The sequence below is a fragment of the Vicugna pacos genome, chromosome 32 (assembly GCF_048564905.1).
Source record: "Vicugna pacos chromosome 32, VicPac4, whole genome shotgun sequence".
In the NCBI taxonomy this organism is placed as follows: domain Eukaryota; kingdom Metazoa; phylum Chordata; class Mammalia; order Artiodactyla; family Camelidae; genus Vicugna; species Vicugna pacos.
In genome coordinates this window covers 9,056,074-9,080,525 of record NC_133018.1, presented here as the reverse complement: position 1 = coordinate 9,080,525, position 24,452 = coordinate 9,056,074, and the positions used below count along the sequence as shown (strand labels likewise).

The following is a 24,452-nucleotide window of genomic DNA, read 5'->3' as shown; positions in this document are numbered from 1 at the left end:
CACTGAATATGTGGCTGAAACCTCCATGAATGACCCAAAAAATAAGATCAGATGGGTGGCGATAACCTGGGCATGTCACTTCCCCTCTGAAGCCTCAGTTTCTTCATCTCCAAGACGGAGCTGATGCTCAGACCTGCCTTAAAGGATTAAGGCAAAGACTCAAAAGAGGTAGTGCTGGAAATCGCTTGACCCAAGGGAAGCCTTCAATATGATACGATTAATCCTGTTGGTTAATGATGATTTTCTAAGCTTGGCCTGGCCTCTGACATCCCTGTCTTTGTTTTTCCACAAGTGGCTTCCCAGCTACGACAGGGAGATGGCACCAGGTGTGCCCACCAACTCGTTAATAGTGTACATGCCGCTGACATACTTTGGCTGGGAGGGAGCTTCCAGGGGGCGGGACCTCTGGGCAGACTGCCCTCCCGGCCCTGGGAACCAGGGCAACCAGCTCGGCCAGGGTTAGACCAGTGGTTCCCGGCGTTTAGAATGACCCGGAAAAATGACCTACCCCAAGAGGTTCTGATTCACTTGATCTGGGGAGGGGCTCAGATCTTGGTAGTTTTTTAAAAGCTTCCCAGGCGATTTTCATGTGCAGTCAGGCTTGAGAACCCCTGAATTCAGAAAACAAAGAAAGGGGCCTCCCCCACACCCTACTCCACCCCTAGTGCCCTGGGTTATTCCCATAAGACAGATGGGAAAACAGAGGCTTGGAGTTTAGAAACAGCTCATGCTCACGCCTCCCAGAAGGCAGACCTTGGACTGCTACGTGTGGGTCAGCTTTAAGGGGTTTGATTTCTCTCACCTCCCCGAGCTAATCTTTGGGCATCTACCCTGGAGAACTCTTTAGAGATGGAAAAATTCTAGCTCCAGAACTCCCCTTTCTCCTTCATCCCCTTTGCAGTGGGGAATCAGGCCCATAGAGGGACAATGGGCCAAGGTCATCCAGAGAGGCAGAGACACACCCGTGCCCCCACACATTCCCTGACTCCCCACTGCCCCTGAGTCCATGGTCCCGTGGTCGATCTGCAGTCGGGCTGTTGCGCCTGGGGTTGCAACCATTCATCATCCATCCCGGGTCATCTTCACTCTTCTCCAAACACCCTCATGTAGCTATTAGGGCTTTGGGTAGCCTCTCATCCGCCCTACAACAGACTATGGGGAGGTGTTAATTATCCCCGTTTTATAGATGAAGAGACAGAAGCTCAGGTGAGGTCACAAGCCTGACCCAAGCTCCCTCAGTGGGGAGGCAGCAGAGTTGGGGGACTAGCACCCAGGTCTCTTCACCCAAGCCTGGGGTCCTGCTCCCCGGATGATGCTGTGTTTAAGGTAGGCTGTCTCCACCGGGTCCGAGAGATTTGGCAACTGGTAAAGACATGCCCCTTCTCAAAGGAAACTGGACAGTGTTTCTTTGATGTCCCTGAGCTAGTTACGGGGTGTGGGCTGGAGGGAGTCACAGCTTCCGGCCCCGTGCAAGTAACTCGGATCTCTGTGCCAGGTTTTCAAGTGCAGCTTCGAGCAACGAAGTCAAATATGAGAAGAGCTCAGAGCTGAGCGGTGAGCTTCCGAAGGAACCAAGAGACAAGGTGAGGCGCTGCCGGGCACATCTTTTATTTTCCAGTGGGAAGTTATGCTTTCATGATCTACAGGACCTAGGAAAGAATCAGAATCGTCTCATAAACCATGAACATTTTTTTCCTCTAATGTTGGGACTTGTGAAGTCCCTTCCAGCATAATGGGCTGTGATTCCTGTTCCTTGGGGTTAAATACGGTTTGCAAATATAATGGTTAGGAATTTGTTTTTTTTCTGTGCTCATAGGAGGAGGGATATGGCTTTCCTATGTAAGACTGTTTGCTTTATTAAGAAATTACTAAGAGTTAAAAAAATGTTCATAGAAACCCCCTCAGTCTCTCCCATAATGGTCCCTGCTTCTTTCTCCGCCCTGATTTGTCCACCTAGCAGCAGAAAAAGGACGAAAATCCCCAGCAATTCAATTTCTTAAAAGGTATTTTCATTTAGTCTGTTTAATAGAGAGAAAAAAGCTCCTAACGTCTACATATAATTGGTTTGTGGTTGATGGTTTCTGCAGTTTTAATTCTTCTGAAACGGCTTTACTGAGGTATAATTGACTGGACATATTTAAAGTGTCTAAGCAGGTGAGCTTTGACAAGGTGTGTACACCTGTTGAAACTGTCATCTCAATAAAGGTAACGAACATTTCCAGCACAGGCAAATTGTTCTTGGCGATCCGCCTGCCTGCCCCCTTCTCCCCTCAAGCAACTGACCTGCTTTCAGTTACTACAGATTCATTTGCATTTTCTAGATTTTTATGTAAATGGAGCCACTGCTGTTTTTTTTGGTCTGACTTCTTTCACTCGGAATAATTTGAGCTTCATGAGTGTGGTCACACATGATCAACAGTCCACCCCTTTTTCCTGCAGGGTGGTATCCCATTGTAGAGTTACCGATCATTTGCTTATCCATTCACCCTTTGATGGGCATTTGGGATGTTTCCAGTTTGGGGGCCATTGCAAATAAAGCTTCTGTGACCATCTGTTCTCTTTTCTCGTGGCTAAACACTTAGGAGTGGAAGGGCTGGATCATACGGTTTCACTTTTTAAGAAACTTAGGCAGAGTTTTAGACACGAGGGCTTGGTTGCAAGCCCGTCTGAACCCCTTCCATCATAAATCCCCAACCAAGGTGAGCCGGCTCTGAACAGCAGGGCCCACCACTCCTGGGCTGGGCAGTTTGTCCTGTATTTATCCTTGGACATTCTGAAGCATGTCTTTAAAGATGCACAGGAGAGGGGCCCGTTAAAGTAAAACTCATAGTCACCTTAAGATACCATGGTGGCAACAACTGCAGGAACACAAAAAGCTTCCTGAAGCAAGCGGGGCAAAATGATTGTCATTGAATCCAGGGGATGGGTTGAGCCGATCCTATTATTTTATTCTTTTATTTATTTTTTCACTCTTTTTTTCGGGGGGGAGGGAAGGGAATTAGGTTTGTTTATTTATTTATTATTTTTTAATGGACGTACTGGGGATTGAACCCAGGACCTCGTGCATGCTAAGCACGCACTCTACCACGGAGCTACACCCTCCCCCCCCTTTTTTTTTTTTTTTTACTTTTAATGATATTTATTTTTTTCTTTCTAGCAAATTTATTATTCTAATCTGTAATTTCATATATGTTTAAAAATTTTCCCAAAAACGAAGAATTAATAAAGAAACCCTTGCTTTAATTATCATGAGAGTTCATCTCTATAAATAACCTTTTCTTTTGGTGATTTTTTTTTCCATTGTGGTTAAATACACATAACATAAAATATACCTTTTAAACTATTTTTAAGAACAATAAATATATATATTTTGATTTAAAAAACAAGCTATGTGTGTATACACATGCACACACACACACTTACAAAAATACACACACACGTTTGCAAGAAGATAGTTCTGGAAAGTTCTTCCCAGATCCATTCCCCATTGATAACAGTTGTTATCTGGGAAGGGAACTGGTATTTGATATTTGAATGAGGGCAGAAAAGGACTTGAGCTTTGTCTGTGTTGTTTAGGTCCTTATACAATGAGAATGGATTCATATATCACTCAAAATTTATGTAATAAAATGTAAACAAAAAATTTAAATCAATATGTTTTTAAAAGTCTTTAATGGCATTCCATCATCTAAAGTAGAGATTAGTGAACTGTGGCCCTGCCTGCTTTGTAACGATATTAAAACAAACAATTCCGTGGCATTAAGGAGATTCTCAATGTTGTGCAACCATCACCCCCACTCTTTAGTTCCGGAATTTTTCATCACCCCAAAATGGTAACCCCTTCCCCAGTCACTTCCCGCCCCCCACCCCTGGCCACCACGCATCTACTTTATGTCTCTATAGGCTTGCCTGTTCTGGACATTCCATATAAGTGGAATCATATAATATGTGGCTTTTTGTCTCTACCTTCTTTCACTTTGCATAATGTTTTCAAGTTTCATCCATATTAGAGCATTCATATATCAGTGTTATAGTCTTTTTTATGGCTGAATAATATTCCACTGCACAGATATACCATATTTTGTTTATCCATTCATCCATCAATGGACACTTGAGTTTCTGCCTTTGGCTACTGCGAATAACGCTGCTGTGGACATTGGTATACAAGTTTTTGTCTGAACACCTGTTTTCAATTCTTTTGGGTGTATACTCAGCAATGGAATTGATGGGTCATTTGGTTAAGTCTTTATTTAACTTGCTGAAGTAGACTTATCTCTAACAGAAAAAAAGAAAGATTAGAAAAGGACTAAGTGAAAATGCATGCATATTATAAAAAATCAAACAGGACTGAAGTGTGTAAGTTTAAAAGATGATGTTTTCATCCTCATTCCTTCTTCCCACCCTCACTCCCTCGCTCACAGTTTGATTTATGTATTTTCCACTGTTTATCTACATGTGTATTTGTAGATACACATGCACACACATGTACATTTTTTTAAATGGTATTTTATTATAAATATACAGTCTGCTTTTCTCCCACCTCAACACAAAACAGTTTATCTGTGCTTAGATGTCACAACATGAGGACCCGCCCCTGCCATGGGTCCAAGTGCCTGTGTGGTATTCAGTTGTTTGGATACATCAGAATTTATTTAGCCAGTACCCTTCAGATCGGCATTTAGGTTGTTCCTGTATTCTTTTGTTCCACCAACAGTGTTATATGAACGTTCTTGTTCACATAGACTTGTGCACATGGGCAAAGAAGGAATCCTGGGTGAAAACTGGCCAGATAAAAGGCAATGAGTATCTTAAAATCATGACAGACACACTGAATTGCCCAAGAGTCATGCCCACTTATCTTCTCTGCAGCCGTGTCTGAGAGTGTCCGTTTCCCCACATCCTCACTCACACTGGCTGTGTTCAGTCTCTAAAATTTTATAATATCTCACTGCTGTGATTTGAAAAGCCACCTTTCAATCTCCTCCCTGCTTCCTTTCCATTTCGAATCCTTTAACTTAAACTGGGTTGTTTCTTTCTTTCTCTTTCTTTCTTTTTTGCTTTCCCAGCAAAAGGAAGGGCATGATGTGGACGCAGCATCTGTCCCAAGAAGCCCCTGGAAGCCTGAGACGCCCTGGGAGAAGCCCAGGCAGACGGAGCGGAAAGACAGTTCTAACCAAGTGCCCGACGGCTGTCGGGGTGAAAGCGTGGTGGGGACTCTGAGCCCTTCCGACAGCACTCCAGAAGACGATCGAAGCTTCCAGACCGTGTGGGCCACGGTGTATGAGCATCGTGTGGAGAAACACACCGTGGCTGACCAGTCAGGATGCTGCCCCTTGGCCACGACCCCCAGGGACGTGGCCGATCTCTTGGAGCCCAGATCCAGGCTCCAAGGGAGAAGCTCTTTGCCCCAGACGACATACCTGAAGAGGGAGTGGTTTGAAAATCCCGACCTGGAGACATCGGGGCGAACCACCTTCTCCAACGGTGAGCCCAAACAGCATCGCACATCCTCCCTCCCAGAAAAATGCCCTTTGGGCGAAAAGGGCAGTAATAGCCCCTTCCTCCAGCGCTCGGAAAGCCCTCCCGCGTCGCAGAGGGTCGAGCCCAAGTACGACATCGTGCATGCGGTGGGGGACCGCGCGCACAGTGAGGCCGTCCCCAGGGCACCGGAGGAGAAGGCGGTGACACTCCGGAGCAGCAGGTCTCGGCTCTCACTGTCCCGCGAGGTCACCCCCACTGACCCCGAGTGCAGGCTGGAAGGCCAGGTGGGCTCCGTCCAAAGGGCGAGTTTGATTTGGGAAGCTCGAGGGACGCGTGAGGTCAGTGGGCCAAAGCCTGAATCCCCCCGAGAGCCAAAGGACACATTTGGAGGCAATTGCCTGTCACCCAGGTGGACAGGTGGGGCGACTTTGAGCTGGCAGAAAGCCACCGTGGTGGTCAGTGAAGAGAGAGGCTTGGAACCGAGCCCTGAGGCCACCTCTGTGAGGACCGTCCAGGCTGCCATCCGGGAGGCCCAGCACCAGGGGACCGAAGGGGCCTGCATCAAGCCGGGAGAGAGGGGTGCCCCCTGCGGGTGCCCTCTGGGGCCTCCCTCCAGGGCTAAGGGCGAGCCCTCTGACTCCAGAGCCTGGCCACACCCGGACGCACTGGTGCAGAAGGGGCCCCTCACTGTGGCCGCCGGCCAGGGTGAACCGAGGCCGGAAGCCAGGACGCGGAAGGTGAGTCCCGGGGACCAGAGATTGGAGAGGTGGAGGCGGCGGACTTTACCCCACGACGTGAAGTTTGACGAATTCAGCTTCCTGACCCCAGAGCACTCTTCAAAGGCAGAGCAGAGACGGACAGATTACTTGAGCCCCACCGCAGGTGCCTTAAGAACCCCCCCACCCTCCCACACTAGGGCGGAGGGCCAGCAGGTGAAGCCCGGTGTTTCACAGGACTGGGCTTTTCCAGCGGCAAAGCAAGGGTCCTCTGGGGAGCCCAAGGCGACGTTTTTTGCAGTGACTTATCAGATTCCTGACACCCAAAAAGCAAAGAGCATTGTTAAGCCTGGGCCTGAAAACACGGCGGAACATTCCAGAAAAATAGCCACACCTCCATCGCCTCATCCTTTAACATCTACTTTGGTTTCTCTTAACCACGGAGAGCCACCGGAGGCCGTGGGCAGTAAAAACCGGGCCCAGGGCAGAGAGCACGACAACGCAAGCTTCCCAAAGAGTCCAAAGAGGCCGGCAGACCTCCCAGTACCTCTTGGGGACAGGATTCTGGATCCTTCCAGTGAAAGGATCACCGATACCAGTGCTTTATGGGTTCATCGGGGACTGGGCGATGGCACTGGTTTCCACAGCGATTGGAAGGAGAGTGGGAACAGGACACCCCCCAGCAGTGCCCCCAAGACGCCCCCAGCTTTTAAAAGTCGCCCCAGAGCCAGTGATGTCCTCATCAGAAGGAAGACGGAGGTGGTCAGCGAGACGTTTCCGGGTAAAATCAAAGATGGCTACAGGTCCAGCGTCCTCGACATTGACGCCCTGATGGCCGAGTATCAGAGGCAGCCGGCCAGAGGCCCCGGGGAGGCTCAGGAGCGGGTGGGGGGTCCACCTGCAGAGGCCATGGGCTCGAACCCCGAGAGGCCTGGCCAGCAAGGTGCTGTGGATTGGAGACGGAGGAGCCTGAAGGGGGGCCCCGAAGCGGAGGGGCCCCAGAAACAAGCCAGTTTTGCCGAAATAAGCTCCAGTTCCACCCCTGGCTCGGGGAAGCAGCCGGCGGAGACCCCAGGGACACCCACAGACACCAAGTTCAGCCCTCCCCTGTGGGCCCTGCCGCACCCGGCTCCCCCTGAGAGGTCTCCGGGGGCCTCTTCTGGCCCCGCAGTTCCCAGGAAAAAAGGCCTGAGAGTAGCTGAAGATGAACAGAAGGCCTTTGCTAGTAAACATCATGGCGCAAAGGGCCAGAATCACCCGGCCGAGTCCAAGCCCACCGCCAGCTGGGGGGATCCAGGCAGTGGGGCCTGTGTGCCGCCCAAGTCCTCCCCCGCTGGCCAGAAGACAGGGTCCCCGAGCACGTCCCTCGGGAGGGGAGAGGAGGGCGGTGTGGCCCAGTGGGGCAACCACCCACGGGACTGGGGAAGGTCACCGCTGGATGTCAAGAGGGCCTGTTCCGAGAAAGGCCCCCCGGCCAGAATCCAAGAGGGCCTGTCCGTCATGCAGGAAGCCAGAGAGAGGAGGCGAGAGCAGCTCAAAGGGAGGCCCAGCCTCCCCAGGGAGAGTCCGGAGGCCAAAGAGACCAAGATGCAGCCCTTCCGGCAGGAGTCGGGGAACCGAGACAGTCAAAAGGTGAGTACGAAGGCCGTTTCAGTTTTGTCAAACGTTGGTTAAACGTGCAGGCCAGGGGCCTCAGAATCAGAACCTACCTGGGCCAGGTGGGTATGGAAGTGAGTGGAGTCCGGCTGGGTGTGAGACGCTAGGGAAAGGTGGGGATTGTGGCAAATGGAGAGCTCATGCCTTAATGTGACAGGGAACAACCACTGCTCAGTCCCCGCTGGTTCTTGACCAGTGAGAAAGGCTGATCTGACTTAACGAGAGAATCAGAAAACAAAACAAAACAAAACAGATTTTTGTGTGTAATCTGCACCCCCATCATGTAATGAGGAGGACAACTTACTAAAAAAAAAAGACAAAAAAAAAAAAAACGCTATTTAGTTCAAACAATGCTTTTGTCCCCGTTCTCTACAGCCTGTGGGCTACCGATTTGAAACTTCTGGCCTAGAACAATGATGACAGGTATCATTTATTTATTAAAAAAATTTTTTTTCAAATCATTCTTTTTTTTCTTCCAGTTTTTTTAAAAATTGAGATATAATTGACATGCGCTGTATACTTTTTTTGGTGGGGGGTAGTTCGTGTTTTTTAAATGGAGGTACTGGGGATGGAACCCAGTACCTTGTGCCTATTAGGCACGCACTCTACCTCCAAGCTATAACCTCCTCCCCTCACCCGGTATCATTTATTGAGCACCTGCTGTCTTCCTGTAGGTGGCAGCAAGCTCATTATTGTATCCCCAGAATTCAGCATCCTGCCTGACGTTTTGTGAACCATTCAAGAAGTGTTTGTTGAACGAGCAAATGAGCGATCTTATGTGACCCTCAGGATGGTCCCACAAAAGAGAGAGTGTCGTGGTTCGGGTTTCCACAAAAGCAGCCCCTTGCAAGTTGTTTTAGAAGATGACTCCCAGGGGAGCTGGGTGGGGGCGGAGCAGAGAATTCAGGCAGGTGAGGGAAGGCAGGTGATAAAGGTGCCACTGTGGGCACTGGAGACCGCTGGGAATCAGCGCAGGTCACCTCTGCGTGGCCCTGCCCAAGGGGCAGGGAACCTGGAGTATTTATTTCCCAGTCCCCTTCTGTCCTTGCTTGAGGCTGTCTCTGGGGCTGTTAATATTCAGACTCCTCTAACCTGGCTGGTGCCACACTCAGCGCTGGAGAGAAAAATCCTCCCATAGCATCAGTGTGTCCGTGAGTGTTGGGCAGAGTGCCCACAACATCTGCTGCAGGTACCATCATCTAGTGCAGATGGACAAAGCTGAGGCTCAGAGAGGTTCAGTAACTTATCCCAGGTCACACAGCACCAAGTGACAAAACTAGTGTTTGCACCCAGTTCTGGCCTGGTACCTGAGCGTTTGGTGGAATGAGGGATTGTGAAGACGGGGAAGAAATCTGAGGCATCGAGCCTTGTCCTCAGGGCGCTTCAGATCCCTGCGCAGAGATGGGACATGGTGATCGATAGCCAGCCAGGAAATGATATGGTGCAGAGTGTGGCACTGGAGAGAAGCCCAGGAAGGCGTCCCAGAGGAGGGGCTGGCTTGAGCCCACCTTAAGGGATGGATGTGAATTTGGATGAGCTGATGAGGGTAGCTGGGGGCATTCTTGGTGGGAGCACAGCCTGTGCAGAGTCTCAGAGGTGGGCAAAAACATGGCATGCCCTGGGGGCAGTGTGGAATCTGACTTAGTGTCCCTCCCCGTCACCCCGCCATCCAACCTAGAAAGGGATGCTGTGGAAATTAAACAATAAGAGAACTCATCTATGGTTAAGAGTGGGTAAGTGGTGGAGTCGGGCCTTGAACCCACGTCTCTTCCAATGATCGCGTTCAGGCTTGCGTTGGAATCTCAGCAGCTCAGCTGCATGGAAAGCAGGCACTTGGCACTCCCCGAGCCTCAGTTTCCCACCTCCGGGTTAACGAGGATTCCTTCCTCAAAGCACTGCTATCAGGCTGAGAGGACATAAATGCCGGGCACGGGCCAAACACGCAGGGGGCCCCCCCAACTCCAGGCTGTTGTTGTGAGAACGTGGGCCAGGGGAGAGGCCATGGAAATGTGACACTTCATCTGGGTGCCAGCGCCTCACTCCGGGGCGTGCTGGCAGCGGGAGAGTCGGGGCCTCGTGGAGGGGGCCCCCGGCCTCGGGTGCCTTGGACGCCTGCCCGGGGTGCCGGGGCCCCACGAGTGCTGGTTGCCAGGGGGTCTGTTTTCTCACCAAGGGACTGGGAATCCTTGGACCAGCTCCCCGTTCCTCTTCTGTCCTGCTCCAGGATCTCTGGTTCTTGACCTTTGAAAAATAAAGAGCAATGCAGAAATACAAAATGTTGGTTGCTGAAAATTCAAACCTCACAAGAGTGTATAATGTATATAGAAAAGTGTCCCCTTGGACCCCCTTCCCTTTCCCGTCCCCAGATGCATCCAGTTACAGCTTTTTATATCTTTGGGGATTCTCCTGTATTACAGAGTGGCTTACCATCATATATGTATTTATTTAGAAAATTTTAAAGCCTTTATTGGTTATTTAAATTTTATAGGCAATATTACTGTTTATTCTTTTTTTTTTTAATGGAGGTGCTGGGGTTTGAACCCAGGACCTTGTGCATGCTAAGCATGCGTTCTACCACTGAGCTATACCCTCCCTCCCTATGTATTTATTTATAACTGTTGTATTTTTCTTATTGCAAAACTAATGAATGCTTGAGCACAATTTAAAATGTGATAGAAACACGTGGTTTAGAAGGAAATGCTCCCCCAAAATGAGTCTGCAGCACATCCAGGCCCCGTTCATGGTTCTCAACCATGGGCAGCTTTACGTCTTGGGCACGTTTGGCAAAGTTTGAGACAGTGTTTGTTTTCACAACCGGGGAAGAGTTTACTTCTGGCATGTGGTGAGTGGAGACCAAGGATGCTAGCCCGTATTCTGCAATGCACAGGACAGCCCCACCACAGAGAATGGTCCTGCCCCAAATGTGCATAGTCCCAACGCCGAGAACCCGCCGAGGGCTTGACACAGAGAGATAAATACATACTGGTTTATGGAAACGTTGCTGCGTTCTCCTGAAAATCTCACAACTTGCTTTCTTAAATGTAGCAGTCAAAAACAGTGCGTACCTAATCCCATTGTTTTTCATGGTTGCAGAGTCTTTTATTATGGGGACTGAGCCCAAACTTTTTTTATCCAGAGTCTTATTGATGGACATTTGGGTTGATTTGAGTTCTAGAGCTTCATCGAGCATCTTGAGATACACCTTTGCTGCCTTGGGTGAAGATGTCTTGATTGACAGCCAGTTCGGCTCATGTACCCCACACAGGGTGTGATGGCAGTTAGTGATTCCTCCCTTCCTCCTGCTCTCTCTCTTTCTTTCTCACTTAACATTGATCAAAACTTTGTCCCAGCCCCAAAGATAGTATTTCATTTAATCAGATGATTTATTTTCGTTTCAAGAGAGAATATTTTCACATGGCTTCCAAAATACTTACAAAGTGAGGATTCCCCAAACCTCTCATTCTGCACCCTCCTATTCCTCATGCAGGGGTCATATTCTATTCTGTCCAAATCCTTACAGAGTGCCTTTCCAAAGATACAAGCAAATGTGAATACACAGTCTTGTTTTTGCCTCCCTTTTCCAAAAAAGAGAACATTCTCTGCAAGTGGTTGAAACTTTGGTTGCCCAGGGGATCCTCAAAGACAGCAGTGCAGGGCCCTCCCCTCTGGGCCAATTTGGCTGAAGTCTCTGGGGTGGGGCCTGCCTTTGTTAGTTTTATAAGCACCCCTGGGGAGAAGTGGGGTACAGCTCAGTGGTAGACCGCATGCTGGGCATGCATGAGGTCCTGGGTTCAATTCCCAGCACCTCACTAACCCCCCAAAATAAAAAAGCACCCCTGGGGATTCTTGGATGGAGGGTCACTGCTGAACCCACAGATCTGCCACCTGCCTTTTTTTTTTTTTCATATAATGCATCTTGAAGAGCTTGTGGATTCAGCCCACAGAGAGCGAACGTCCTCATTATTTTTGGTTGTGTGTGGTGGAGTTGGGTGCTATTTCCCATCTCTTACTATTGACGACCCAGGTCCTTATGTCATTTCGCACACATGTGGGTAATATCCCTGGGTCCAGAATGGTGGCTGCCCGTCCAAGGGGGACGGGAGTTGGGATTCTGCAGGACTGTGCTGGCTCGCCCTGTGGTGGAGCTGTGCCATGTCACATCCTCACCAGCAGTGATGGGGCCCCGTCTCCCCTCGGCCTTGCCAGCCGGCTGGGTTATCAGGCTTCCGGAGCTCATGTGCCCCCCGCACCAAGTGAGTGCCCCTCATCTCGTCACTGTGTGTGCGGCCATTTGCATTTCCTTCCCGTCACCTGTGAAAGTTCCGCCACTTTTCTTTTAGAGAAAAAGTTCTTTATAAGGAAGATGAGCCCTTTATACGTTCACAATTTGGCTTCTTCCTGGAAACAGCCCTGGACTGCAAATGCTGCAGACCTGGGATTTGGCAGACCTAGCTTTGTGAATTACCAGCTGTGTGACTCCGGGCACCTTGCCAGACCTCTCTGAGCCTCAGTGTCCTCATCTGTGGAATGGGAATCCTGCCTGCCTCACGGACTAGCTGGAGATTTGTCACAAAATAACAGGCAAACCTGGGGCCAGGCCCTGTTTGCAGGTCCTTTGCATCAGGCCGTGCTGTCCAGTATGGCAGTCACTAGCCGCATGTGGTCGTTGAAATTCAGAATTCAGTTCCTCAGTCACACTGGACACGTCCAAGCGCACAAAAGCCACCAGTGGCCCACGGCCGTGGCAGTGGGCAGCCCGGATGGGGAACATCGCCACAGCCACAGAGGGCTCTAGTGGGCAGCACTGGTCTGGGTGGGCAAGCTGAGTGAGTGGGATCGGTTAGAGATCGTAAGTCTGGGGGAGACAGTGTAACCTCCCTGTCACCCCCTTTTCCTAAGGGGCTGGTCTCCTGGGAAGGGACTTGACAGATGCCATTTGAGTGATGGAAGAGACCCAGGCAGACCAAGATCTGCAGGGAGGAGGCAGAGGCAGCAAGTGAAGAGGCCCCAGCATGGAGAGGAGTGGATGCTGGAGGGACCCCAGTGGGCACTGGACTAGTTGGCTAGAACCAAAAAGACAGGTGGCAACAAATGTCGGTTAGATTGCAGAAAAATTAGAACGCTCATACTCTGCAGGTGGGAATGTAAAATGATGCAGTTGCTTTGGAAAATAGTCTGGCAGTCCCCAAAACTGACACCTGGAGTTACTGTATCCCAGGTGTGTATCCAAAGAAATGAAAGCTTATGTGCACACAAAAACTTGTACATAAATGTTCCCAGCAGCGATCTCCATAATAGCCAAAAAGTGGGAACACCCCGAGTGCCCATCACTGATGAATGGATAAATAAAATGGGGGTGTATCCATATAACAGAATATTATTCGGCCATGAAAAGGAATGAAGCACTGATACATGCCCAGTATGGATGAACCCTGAAAACATGATGCTACGTGGAAGAGGCCAGTCACAAAGGACCACACGTGTGATTCCATGTATGTGAAATGTCCTACGTTCTGGCCAATCCATAGAGGCAAAAAGTAGATGTATGGTTGCCCAGGACTGGAAGGTATCAGGGGAATATGGCTGCGGGGCTCTCTAGGGGGTGATGAAGATATTTTAAACGTGAGTGTGATGATGGTTGTAGAATTCTGAGGGCATTTTTAAATGGGTCTCAGCTTTGTTGATGGGGCAGAAAGAAGGGATGGAGGGTGAGCCACGGGCCTTGGCCTGCCCAGCTGGTGATGGGCAAGGCAGGGAGGAGCGATTGGAAGGGTCTGTGGCTGGCCTGGGACCCAACTTTCGATGTCTCTCTGTGACACAGGGAGGCTGAGAGGGAACAGCCAGGGAGGTCGGAAGAGAACCAGAGGGTCTCATAAGGCATCAGAAAAGAGGCTGTGAGGCCAGGGATCAGGAATCCAGCCTTGCCCTTCACTCATGCTGTGTGTCCTTAAGCAGATGCTTTCCCTCTCTGGGCCTTCTTTTCCTTGTCTGTGCGGGGACAGTGTGAGGTAAATCCAGTCCGCATTCTGGAGTCCCATATTTACTGGCTTGTGAATGTTTCCCCTGTGTATAGAAATGGAAGGTTTCACACTAGCATACCTAGTACCGTCGTATTCATGTATCATTTCTCTGTGTATCATGTGCATGTGTGTTTGGATGCATGGAAAGCTGTCTAAAATGCGGTTGCCAAAAGTTGCCAGTGGCAGTCACAAGGCTGGCTAACATTTCTGAGACCTGGATGAAGCAAGCCAGGCGCCCAGGTCTTATGCACATCCGCCCCCTGGTGGCAGCACTGAGTCACACACTTTCCATGTGCTCTTCCTCATTTGGTTCATCCGGGAACCTAGAAGCTAAGGCCTGTTATTGTGGGTCTTTTCCCATATGGTCAAGGATCAGAGAGGTTAAGGCACTCACCCGAGGTCACACAGTTATTAAGTGGCTGAGGCTGGGCTGAACCCAGCCCCCCCCCCCATCATGGAGGTGGACCACCGTGGGATGGGGAAGGTAGGGATGCAGCTGGCACTTTAATTTTTCTCTTTGCTCTTTTAGGTAGAATGGACTCTCTCGCTGCAACATAATCGGCCTGTAAATGGGGAAGCTCCTATAAAGTTCTCTTCTTGTATTCTGTGCCACAGGTGCCGCTGCGGGACCTGGGGAGGGAGCAGGCCCTCCAGGACCATGAGCTGCAGCTTCAGCAGGTGACCCCCGCGGCCGCCAGCCCCCGGAGAAGCCACAGCTTCTGCAAGGACAGGAGGAGCGGGCCCTTCATGGTGAGTGGCACCGGCATGGCCAGAGTGGATGCCACCGGGAGTGTGGCCGTGGGGAGAATCCAGGCTTGGCCCAAGGGCCGGAGGGGGACGAGGACGGGAATCTGGTGTTGCCTGATTGTGCTGCTGTTCGTGACATGGAGGGTGTTTGGTGGCTCTGCCAGGGCAGCCTTCCCCCCTCTTGGGTTTCTGGCCCTCTGCGGAGGGGTCACCCCTGCTGCGTAGCACGGAGCGATTCAGAGAACACGTGCTGGGGTCTGAAAGCCCTGGGTTTGAATTCCAGCACCGTCCCTGCCTCTCAGCCTCTTTGAGCAGTTTAGTTAATTTCTCTGCATCTCGGTTTCTTCACCTGGAAAATGGGACTGTGGTTCCAATTTCTTCTGCACTGTTGGGAGAATGGAGTCAGACTGCGTGTAGGAACCAGCACAGAGGAATTCAGACAGTAACCGGTGGTTGTGGTAGTGACAGGAGGAAGGCAGTGTCTGGCTGGTAACGGAGCTGGATCACCTGGCTTCAGATCCTGGCTCTGCGTGTAACCTGGCGCCCGGCCTCTGTTTCCTCATCTGCAAAATGGGGCTAATAATAGTATCTCCTTCACAGGGCTGATGTGGGGCTCAGATAAGATAACTGGAGATGGGTTTAACCCCATCCGGGGTGCACAGCAAACACTTGAATAAGTGTTAGGTTACCATTATCATTATTGTTTTTGAGCCTCCATTTGACCAGCACTTCCTCCCTCTCAGCCTGTCTCCTCACTTGTGGAAAAATGGTGGGTAAAATAACGCAGCAGGATCCTGGGGAGGCCCCTCCCCCGGAACCTCGATGTCCCCGGCTGGATCCCAGGGCTTTCCCACTTTTGACTTACTGTGATTTTCTTTCCTAGTTTTTCTTTGTCTCTGTGTGTGTGTATGTGTGCGGGTTTTTGGACTTGAGTTCCTTAGAGATCTGCTGAGTTCAGCACTGGCTTGTGAAGTCCCTCCTGGGCCCCAGGCCCTACGTGGGGACATCTGAGATAAGCCTTTTTTAATGAGGCAACACCAGTTCCGTTCCTCAGGTCATTTTGATTTTGAGGCTCCGTGCGTCTCAGTGGTATCTGTGCCTGTTCTCACATCTCCAAGACGTGGGATCCTGCAGTCTTGAAATCCTAGGTACATTCCTTCCAGCTTTACGGCCCAGGACAGGAAACTTCATCTCCCTGAACTTCGGTCTCCTCCTCTGTAAAACGGGGTGGGGCAGCATTCTGAGGACCAGGCCCCACTCCTCCTGCCTCAGAAACCCCCTGACCTGGTGATTCCTAAATGCCAGCCTCAGACAGACACACCAAGGTTGCCTCCAGGCTTTTGAATCTGGATTTGCAGGGGGTGTCCCTTGAGATTCCACATCAGGAGCTACCCCCAGAAGCCAGGCCAGGCAGGCATGGGGGATTTTAATGACAGACAGGGATGAGGGAGGGGACCCTGCTGCGTTCCAGCCCATCCCTGCCCAGAGTGGCTGGACAATCTGATGTTTCAAGCAAAACTGAAGATCTTGATTCGATCTTAATGTGAAACTTCACCATTTTTATACGCTGGGGAAAAAAATTTTTTTTAACTTAACCACACCTCACCACCTTCAATGAACACATGCAGTGTGGGCAGTCCTGTCTCACATATTATCTCGCTGAATCCTTGCCACAACTCAGGGACACTGAGGCTTGGGAAGTGAGTGCCTTGGTCTAGGTTCATACAGTGGGCACGTGGCACTGGCGGGACTCCGTCCAAGGATGTTAGACCCTTTTGGAAGCCTCCACCTTCTGGGGGCATCAGAAATGACCTCAATGTCCTCCATCAGAAATCACCCAAGTGGGGCTTCTTGCTGCAATTTCCCTGTCTACCCCCCACCCTCCATTCCTCCTACCTGATGAAAAGGTTATCAGCTTCCGGGTGCAATATTCACAAGTGACCACCAGAGGGCAGGATAGGGGGTGCTCTAGTTTGAACACTTTGCTTTCTTGTTAGTTTTTAACCCGTTTTGCATTAGGGCCTTCATTCTAAACCAAAAAAAAAAAAAAAAAAAAGCCAAAATTTCTGCAGCCAGTTAGATTTGCATTTAACACTTGTCACTGATTTGGGTGCACGTGTTGTGTTCCCCATCAGGTCCCATCAGGTCAGTTTTGCAAGCCCGTCAGAGCTGCGGGGCTGAATTGGGACGTTCACCTGCCATCCTCACAGCCCTGGCTGCCCTGGTTTGTTTTCTCTGATGCTGTTTCTCTTCTGAAGAAATGATTTTTTTTGTTAGAAAAAAAGTTTTTATTTTATTTCTAAAAGAGGTGTGTTTGGTAGGGGTATGTGTGTGTCTGTGGGATGGGTAGCCCATAATGACAGCCCTGTGAATAGAGAAATGACATTCCTGACCTAAGCAGATATGCTTTCAGAGATGCTGAATCCTCTGCTTGAACACAGGGTCGCTTGAGAAGAGGAACGTTCAGTCCTATTTCAAGCCTCGGCCCCTCCCAGTCCATTTCTCTTGGGCCATCTCTGTCAAGCTAGTGGGAGGCTGAGCAGTGGCCGTCAGCAGCCTCCACGCCCCTGGTGGTGATGGACAGCTCCTCCGTACGTGAGTCAGAGTCGGCAAGGGCCACCTTCCCGCTGTTCTCTTAGCCCCTCAGTGAGCAGTGTCGTCAGTCAGTCAGTCAGTGAGCAGGGGCCCCAGCTGTGCCATCATCTGGGACGCATCGCCTGCCGGATGTCGGGCGCTGAGACAGAGGAGCCACAGGCCTGCTTTTGAAGAGCTTTGAAGTTCGCCCCGTGGTTTCCTCCCCTGCTGAGCTCAGCTCTCCCTGCTGGTGTCCCTGTGGCTTTCCTGTCAGCTGCTCTGCCCCAGGTTGGGTGCGGGGCTGGTGCATATGGTCGGCGGGGCCTGGGGGGCAGGAGCCCGGCTCCCCGCCCGGCGCCTCTGCCAAGGGCCTGACGCCCCTCCCCACCCAGCTTTTCCCTCCTCCCCTCAGATATGGCTCTCGTGGAACCTGGGCTGACCCGACGGAGGTGGTGTTGAGCTGGAGCTCTGGGCTGCCCCACCGTTCACCCGGCAAACTCCCTTTGCTCTCGGGCTCCAGTTTCCTCATCTGGCCGGTGGAGATGATGTTTCCCCCAGGGAAGCACTGTGGGGTCTAAACAAGATGTTTTGGTATTATCCTACCTCAAACGGTGCACAAAACCCTGAACTACAGGGGTAATCCATGCCATTTTACAGAAGGGGTAACTGAGGCTCAGGAACGTGGCATGGCTTGCTAAGATCACACTCTTTTGAAGGAAACATCCAGGAAAGGTTGCCTCGGGTCAGTCTCAGGTATGCTCTAATTGGCATTTCTAATTTCTGAAAATGGATGCTCCCCCTGCCCCCTACCCCCTGTGCTGGCAGATGGTGACTCTGGGAGCCGGTCTCCCCCTTCCTCAGCATCCTCCTCCCCTGTGCTGGGTGGCTGCCCATAGAAGCAGGCAGAACCCAAGGCTGGGTGGGAGGCCTGGGTTCCTCCTGCCTTGGCTCAGGTTCCACCTCGCTGTATGACCCTGACGAAGTCTCTAGCCCTCTCTGGGCCTCCGTGTTCCCCTCTGTAAAATGGGGCTAACCAAGCCCTCCTTCCAGGGCTGCTCAGAAGCTTAGCTGAGGCAGAAGGAACTTGACTGAAGCTGGGAGGAGCTGTGGGGACCTGTTGATTTATTTCCTTTACATGGAAGGAGTCAGGGAGCGCCCCCCCTCAGTGTGTGGCTTGGGGGAGGAACTCGTTCTCACAACTCACATGACACACACACACACATACACACACACTCAGTTCAGGGGCTTCATCCTCTCTTTTTCTGCCACACAGCTGAAACTGCCTCCCTCCAGGGTCTGGACCACTCGGCTGGGTTTGGGAGGGGCCGCCCCTGGGTGGGCCCCCGCTGAGATGCTCCAGGGGGGTGCTCACGGGACCTGAGCGGCTTCCCCGCCCCGAAGGCGGCCTTGGCCATTAGCGGGGCGTCGGGCTGGTCCGCTGGCCGCGAGCCGGCCCCTGAATGATTCATGCCGCCTTGAACTTGACTCCTGCGTGACAAGCGGGGCGGGAAGGGCCGCCCCCTCCGGCGGGAGACTGGAAGCGAGCGCGATGCGGGCGGCATAACCCCGGGCGCCAGACATGGAGTATTATTACTGCCCCGGCTTGCTGAAGCTCCTGCGGTGCCTCTGGGTGAGTGCGCCGTCCGGCAGGCGGGCCGGCCGGGACTTTTCTTCCCTCCCCCCGCCCCATCCTGCCAACTTTGCTCTCTGGCTCATCTGGCCAGCGGTGTCTCTGTTTCCTGTGCGAAACGGTGGTTGTTTCAAGGAGCAGGGGGCGTTGGGAGAGGGATGGGGGTTTGGTTTGGGAGGCAGAGCGGGTTAGAAGAGCAGGGGGTCCTGGCTGCCCTGGGCCAGCGGGCACAGCGGCCCCCTCTCCAGTCCTCGGAAAAGCCAGAAAAACATGGAGCGCGTTAGTGAGTTTTCCAGAAAACGACATTCCTTTGATTTTCAGGACTCTTCTTTATTCTGAAATTATATCCTTGCCTTTGTGTACATGGAAAAACGTCTTGTCTTTTCTGAGATGAAAAGAATAGATTTTGTTTTCCTTTCCGTGAACTTACTGAGCAAAAGTAAAAAGTTGGAACCCTCTCCTCTATGGAACAGAGGAAAAAAAACAAAACAAAACTTTTTTGGTGGAATGCCAAAAGCAGGGAACCCACGTAGAAGTGCTTTGTGGGGTATAAAGTGCTTTTCAAATTTTGTTTTGACTCTGAGACTGACCTGCTGTGTGTCCCTGGGCAAGTTGCTTCCCCTCTCTGGGCCTCTGTTGCCTCATCTATAAAACAAAGGGACGAGCAGGAGGTGATGGTGGTCTATGTGACATACACCAGGGCTCCTCAAACAGAGGGGCTTAGCAAAGAATCCTCACAGGTGGGTCCCAGAGTTTTCCAGAACATTTGGAACCTGGTTGAGAATGCCCAAATAAGAAAAACTTGGCAAATATTATTTTTTCCCCTGCTGAATGCTTGCAAATACTTCAGATGCCTTCTCACCCAGGGAATTTTCCGGAGCTCCTAAAAATATAATTTTCAGAAACATTGTCCTTCAGTTTTGCTCTCCCTCCCAAGTCCCCTGCTGCAGTTGAAAAACCGGAGACCCTCCCAGTCTGTTTCCTGTGATCCTTGACATTTGAATATTATTATAAGTGTAAGGCAACATTAATTGATTTTAAAAATTTTTTTAATTACAAAAATGATACATGGAGTTGGTAGAAAACTTGGAAAGTAGTAGCCTGTGATGATTTGCATTTTGGGATTCAGCCACCCACAGGGTCAGGGTCCTGATGACTTCGATGTGCTGGCCTGTGTGTCAGGCTCTGGGCCCCGTGTCAGGAGGCTGTGATGTGATGTATAGTGAAAAATATGTATTTGGCCTTTGTTCCTGGTTCTGGTACAGAGTTCCTGAAACCCTTGGAATTTCCTAAGCGATAAGAGTAACAAAAGGTGTCTAGTTATTCACAGCAAACCCCTTTCAACTGCATCTGCATCTCTGATACTGGGATGACCTTTGGCCTGCCCCTAAGGCTGGGGGATGGTTGCCAGGGACACCGACCATGTGAGCTCTTCCTCGTTCCCAGGAGAGAGTGACCAGTTGACTATGGACTACTGAGTGGGTTCTGATGGGGGTGGCCCTCCCCGTCCCCGCCGTGGACTCACGGGGTAAAGAATATGCATTCGCCAGTCACTCCTTCAGCCCGGGTCCCTAACTGCTCTTAGGTTTCTGCTCATGGTCACTTCTTCATAACTTTTTTTTTACCTTGGAATACTTTTAGGGTTATAGAAAAGTTGCAGGGGGGGGTCCCTGTGTAGTCTGCATCCAGTGTCCCCCCATGTTAGCACCCACAGTGCAGTACTGTTAGCTAAACTCCAGACTTGATCCCAGTGGTTCTCATCCAGGGCCGACCTTCAGGAGACACTCAGCAACCGTCTGTTGATTTTCTTTGATAATAACTGGGGCGGGGGCATGCTGCCGGCATCTGGAGGTCGGGGATGCTACTAAAGATCCTACAACGCACAGGACAGCCCCCTGCCCCGGACACCGCCACCAAGAATGACCCAGCCCCAGACGTCAATCCAGTGAGGCTGAGAAAGGACCCCAGCTTGATTCAGATTTCACCAGCTTTTCCACTGACGTCCTTTTTCTGTTCCAGGATCCAATCCAGGGTCCTATGTTGTATTTTGCCTCTAAATTTCTCACGCATCGTAGTGAACACAAGTTCAGGGTCTCTCTTGATGTGCCCACTGATACCACAAATGCTTGCCTGCATCACCTAGAAACCCTCTGTAAACGTGATGTTTAATGGCTGCTTAATTACCTGCGCGTGTCACCAGCCTTGATTTATCAGCCGTTCTCCCGCGGTTGGACACTCAGGTTGCTCCCAGGTGTCAACTACATGCGCAACTTGGTGATAACCGTCCTCAGCCTTAAACCTTTGTTCACCTTTTGGGTTATTTCCCAAGTCAGTTTCTTAGAAGTGGGGCCAAGCGTGGGCTGCAGCAGCAGCTTTCTGTGAAGTTTGTCATTTGTCTTTGGGATGTCAGTGGCTTCCTGTTGGCGGCCCGAGTCCCCACGTAGCTGCAGTTCTGTTCTGGGGGCAGAAACCACACCCCCCTCCACCATCAAGCCCCATTCCTCCCCCAGCATCAGCTGGGAAATGGGGGAGGGAGATTAAGTTTCTGCTTCAAATCATTAGTAACCGTAGCTGGCGGCTACCCTACCGTGGCTCTTTTGAGTTACTTAATCTCCTCTGTTGCCGAGATAACCCAGCCAGACAGTCCGAAAGCCGGTGGCCTTGTTGGGGCCTCAGCACCAAGCTGGTTGCTCGCGATTGTCAATTGCAACAATAATAATGATTGTAACAAACACAACCAGAGGCCGCCCTCCCCGCCACCGCTCCTGCTGAGCGCTCACAGCATCAGGGCCTGGGCCGGGTGTCTTCCACAGGGGTCTCACTGTCGCCTCATGAGACCCCAGAACCCCATGTGGGGGTCTCATTATCATCCCCATTTTTGCCATTGGGAACCTGAGGCTCAGAGAGGTTAAGCTGCTTAGTTAAGGTCGCCCAGCCAGGAAGTGTCAGGGCCTGTACCGGTCTGAGGACAGGTCTCCAGCTTTGTTATTTTATTTATTTATTTATTTATTTATTTAAATCTCTTAGTTTTGAATTTGTAAATTTTTTTCTAATTGACATGTAGTCAGTTTACAATGTTGCTTTCAGGGGTACAGCAAAGCGATTCAGTTATGCATATACATACGTAGACACAGGTATGTTTTTTTCGGTTTCTTTCCCATTATGGCTCATTACAAGAAATTGAATGTAGTTCCCTGTGCTCTGCAGCAGGTCCTTGCTGCTCAACCACTTCGCATAGAGACATGCGTCATGTTAACCACTTCATTACGGGAGTCTGGTCTTCCCATTTCTCAGATGGGGAAACCGAGGCCCGCAGGCTGAGGTGACTTGCCAGCCTACAGGAAAGCGTTCTGTCTGTATCATGTTTTGTGCAGTGGAGGGTGAAAGAAGGGTGTTGCCCTGGGCTCTAGAAGGGAGAGCCCTGGCTGAGCACCCCAGCTCCACCAAAGGCAAGTCACACATCGCCTCTATAAGCCTGTGTCCCCATCTGCACGTGGTTGTGCTGAGGATTAGCTAAGATAAGGGACATTAGTGTCCTTGGCACAGGACTGGACTTGCAGGAGGCCCTCACTGTCCAGATGTCCTTTTTGGGGGAGGGGGAGGGCTTCGACATAATGGCAGACACACCCTGCCCCGGGCTTCTGCAGCCTCCCGGAGAGCCCAGGAGCTGACCGGCGGCTGGCCACCTTCCCCTGCTGCGTGTCGCCCACCGCCAAGGGAGTTGCCAGGGACTATCACTTCTGACAGCTTCTTCAGGAAGATGCTACATGACGCAGAGACCGAACCCAAGGACGGACCCCTGTGCTGTGGGTGGCGAGTCCCTCTCCTGCCCCTTTCACATGCCCCCTTGCCAGGGTCTGTGGTTCAGTGGCTCCGTCTCCAATGGAATGTTGGGGGAACCACTTTGTTTTCCCTGGTGGTTGGCTGGTAATCTTCATCACCCCCACGTTCGACTCCATGACCAGATTTTTTTTTTGATGGAAAAATGTCCAGACATCTCAGTGTGGCTAGACTGGCGTTCTCCCCTCCTCCCCCCGCCCCGGCCTCCTCGCTGCTTCTTTACTCAGCCCTTGACCCTCACTCGGCCTGCGTGAGGGACAGGCGGTCCCGAGACAGTGACATCCATCCCTCTCTCCCTCCCTCACTCTCACACGTGGCCTCGAGGTTAATCCTCACAGCAGCCCCGAGAGGTGGGTATTATTATTTTACAGACGGAAAAGCTGGAGCTGCAGGAGGGTGAGTGCCCGGCTGGTACGGAACAGCCGGGAAGGGGCGGAGCTGGGATCTGAACTTGGGAAGTCTGGCACCGAAGCTGATGGACTTGGTTTCGGCACACAGCTTCCCTCGGGCAGGAAGGATGCCCGTCTTCACCCAGCCCCTTGCACGGTGCCCAGCACACAGTAGGTGCTCAGTGCACACCCATCAGTAGTCACCGTGGCTCCAGAATCTCAGATCTTGGCGGCCTCAGTCTGTGCTAAGGGTCTGGTGTGGCTTTAAAACGCCTGTGGCTGAAATAGAAGAACTGGCTATTTGAGACGTGGTCGGCGTCTTCCCTGGGGGCGACGCTCCTTTTCCTCAGGGCGGAGCGGGCGGCGCCATGGCGGCTTCGGGACCGCGTGGCCCTCGTTCCTGCAGGAGGAGGACGCTCCTCGCTCGCTGTCTGAGATCCAAGTCACTTTCTGATACTGAGAGTAAACAAGGGGAGAGACCTTATAGCCATTTGAATATGTTCAGCCATGAAGTGAAACAGACTCACTGAAGTCTGAGTCCTGAGAGACAGTGACCCAGGACACAGCCCTACCAATGCACACCAAGAAGGAGGACTGCTGGAGCATATGGACTCATGAAGTAGTGACATATTCAGTGAAACCTACATATGGGATGTTCCATTTATGATACACATGTTGAGAAACTTGAGCTTTGGATGTCACTGAACTCTTCAGCATGGAGTACTAATTACTAATTAAACTACTCTTATGGAGTAAATTCATAAGTTCCTTGTTGTGTCTTAGTGCTTGAACTTTTTGTAAATGAAAATCCAGAGACTGATGGAGGTTAGCTGTGATCCTGACAGTGCAATCACAGAGAAGCAGGTCCTTCCTCTTTCTCTGTTGCCAGTAGCTTACTTCACTTAGGATGATGACATTCTCCAGGAACATCCATGTTGCTGCAAATGGCGTTATGTTGTTGGTTTTTATGGCTGAATAGTATTGCATTGCATAAATATAGCACATCTTATTTATCCAAAAAAAAAAAAAAAGAAAAGAAAAAAGAACTGGCTATTTTTGTGCCCTTGGAGTCGGCGCTGAGGTTTGGACCACAGACAGCTTGCATCATGCGAGGTCTGCTCCTAACTCGAGCCCCGGGTGCCTTTGTAAACCCAGTTGCGGAGCAGCGAGCTGGGGCCTGGTGTCAGGCTGCCCATCTAGCTGCTTACTTACGGAGCGGGGGGTTTCAGGGAAAATCTCTTAACCTCTCAGAAAGTCAGTCTTGCCATCTGTACAGTGGGAGCAATAGCATCGCCCTCAGGGGAGGTCCTGCATCCTGAGGTGCTGCCAGCAAGCCCAGGGTTCGTTGGTCCTGAACAAGCGTTATCAGCTGAGACCTGTGTAGACACTTAATGGGCCC

The 24,452-nt window shown here is 51.1% G+C and overlaps 1 protein-coding gene across 4 annotated transcripts in view; it reads left to right on the top strand.

The window, feature by feature from the left end:
* The window catches only part of KIAA1671 (KIAA1671 ortholog), a 159,596-nt gene that overhangs the window by 48,570 nt on the left and 86,574 nt on the right, over positions 1-24,452 (top strand). For 2 of the 4 annotated variants that reach the window (XM_072953657.1, XM_072953658.1), the window contains 3 exons: positions 1,496-1,583; positions 5,067-7,829; positions 14,489-14,623. In XM_072953657.1, the coding sequence (XP_072809758.1) occupies positions 1,496-1,583; positions 5,067-7,829; positions 14,489-14,623 (2,986 nt within the window). Of the gene's footprint in view, positions 1-1,223; positions 1,327-1,495; positions 1,584-5,066; positions 7,830-14,488; positions 14,624-18,511; positions 18,825-24,452 lie in introns of those variants that run through there. The other 2 variants (XM_072953659.1, XM_072953661.1) reach the window with 2 other exon arrangements.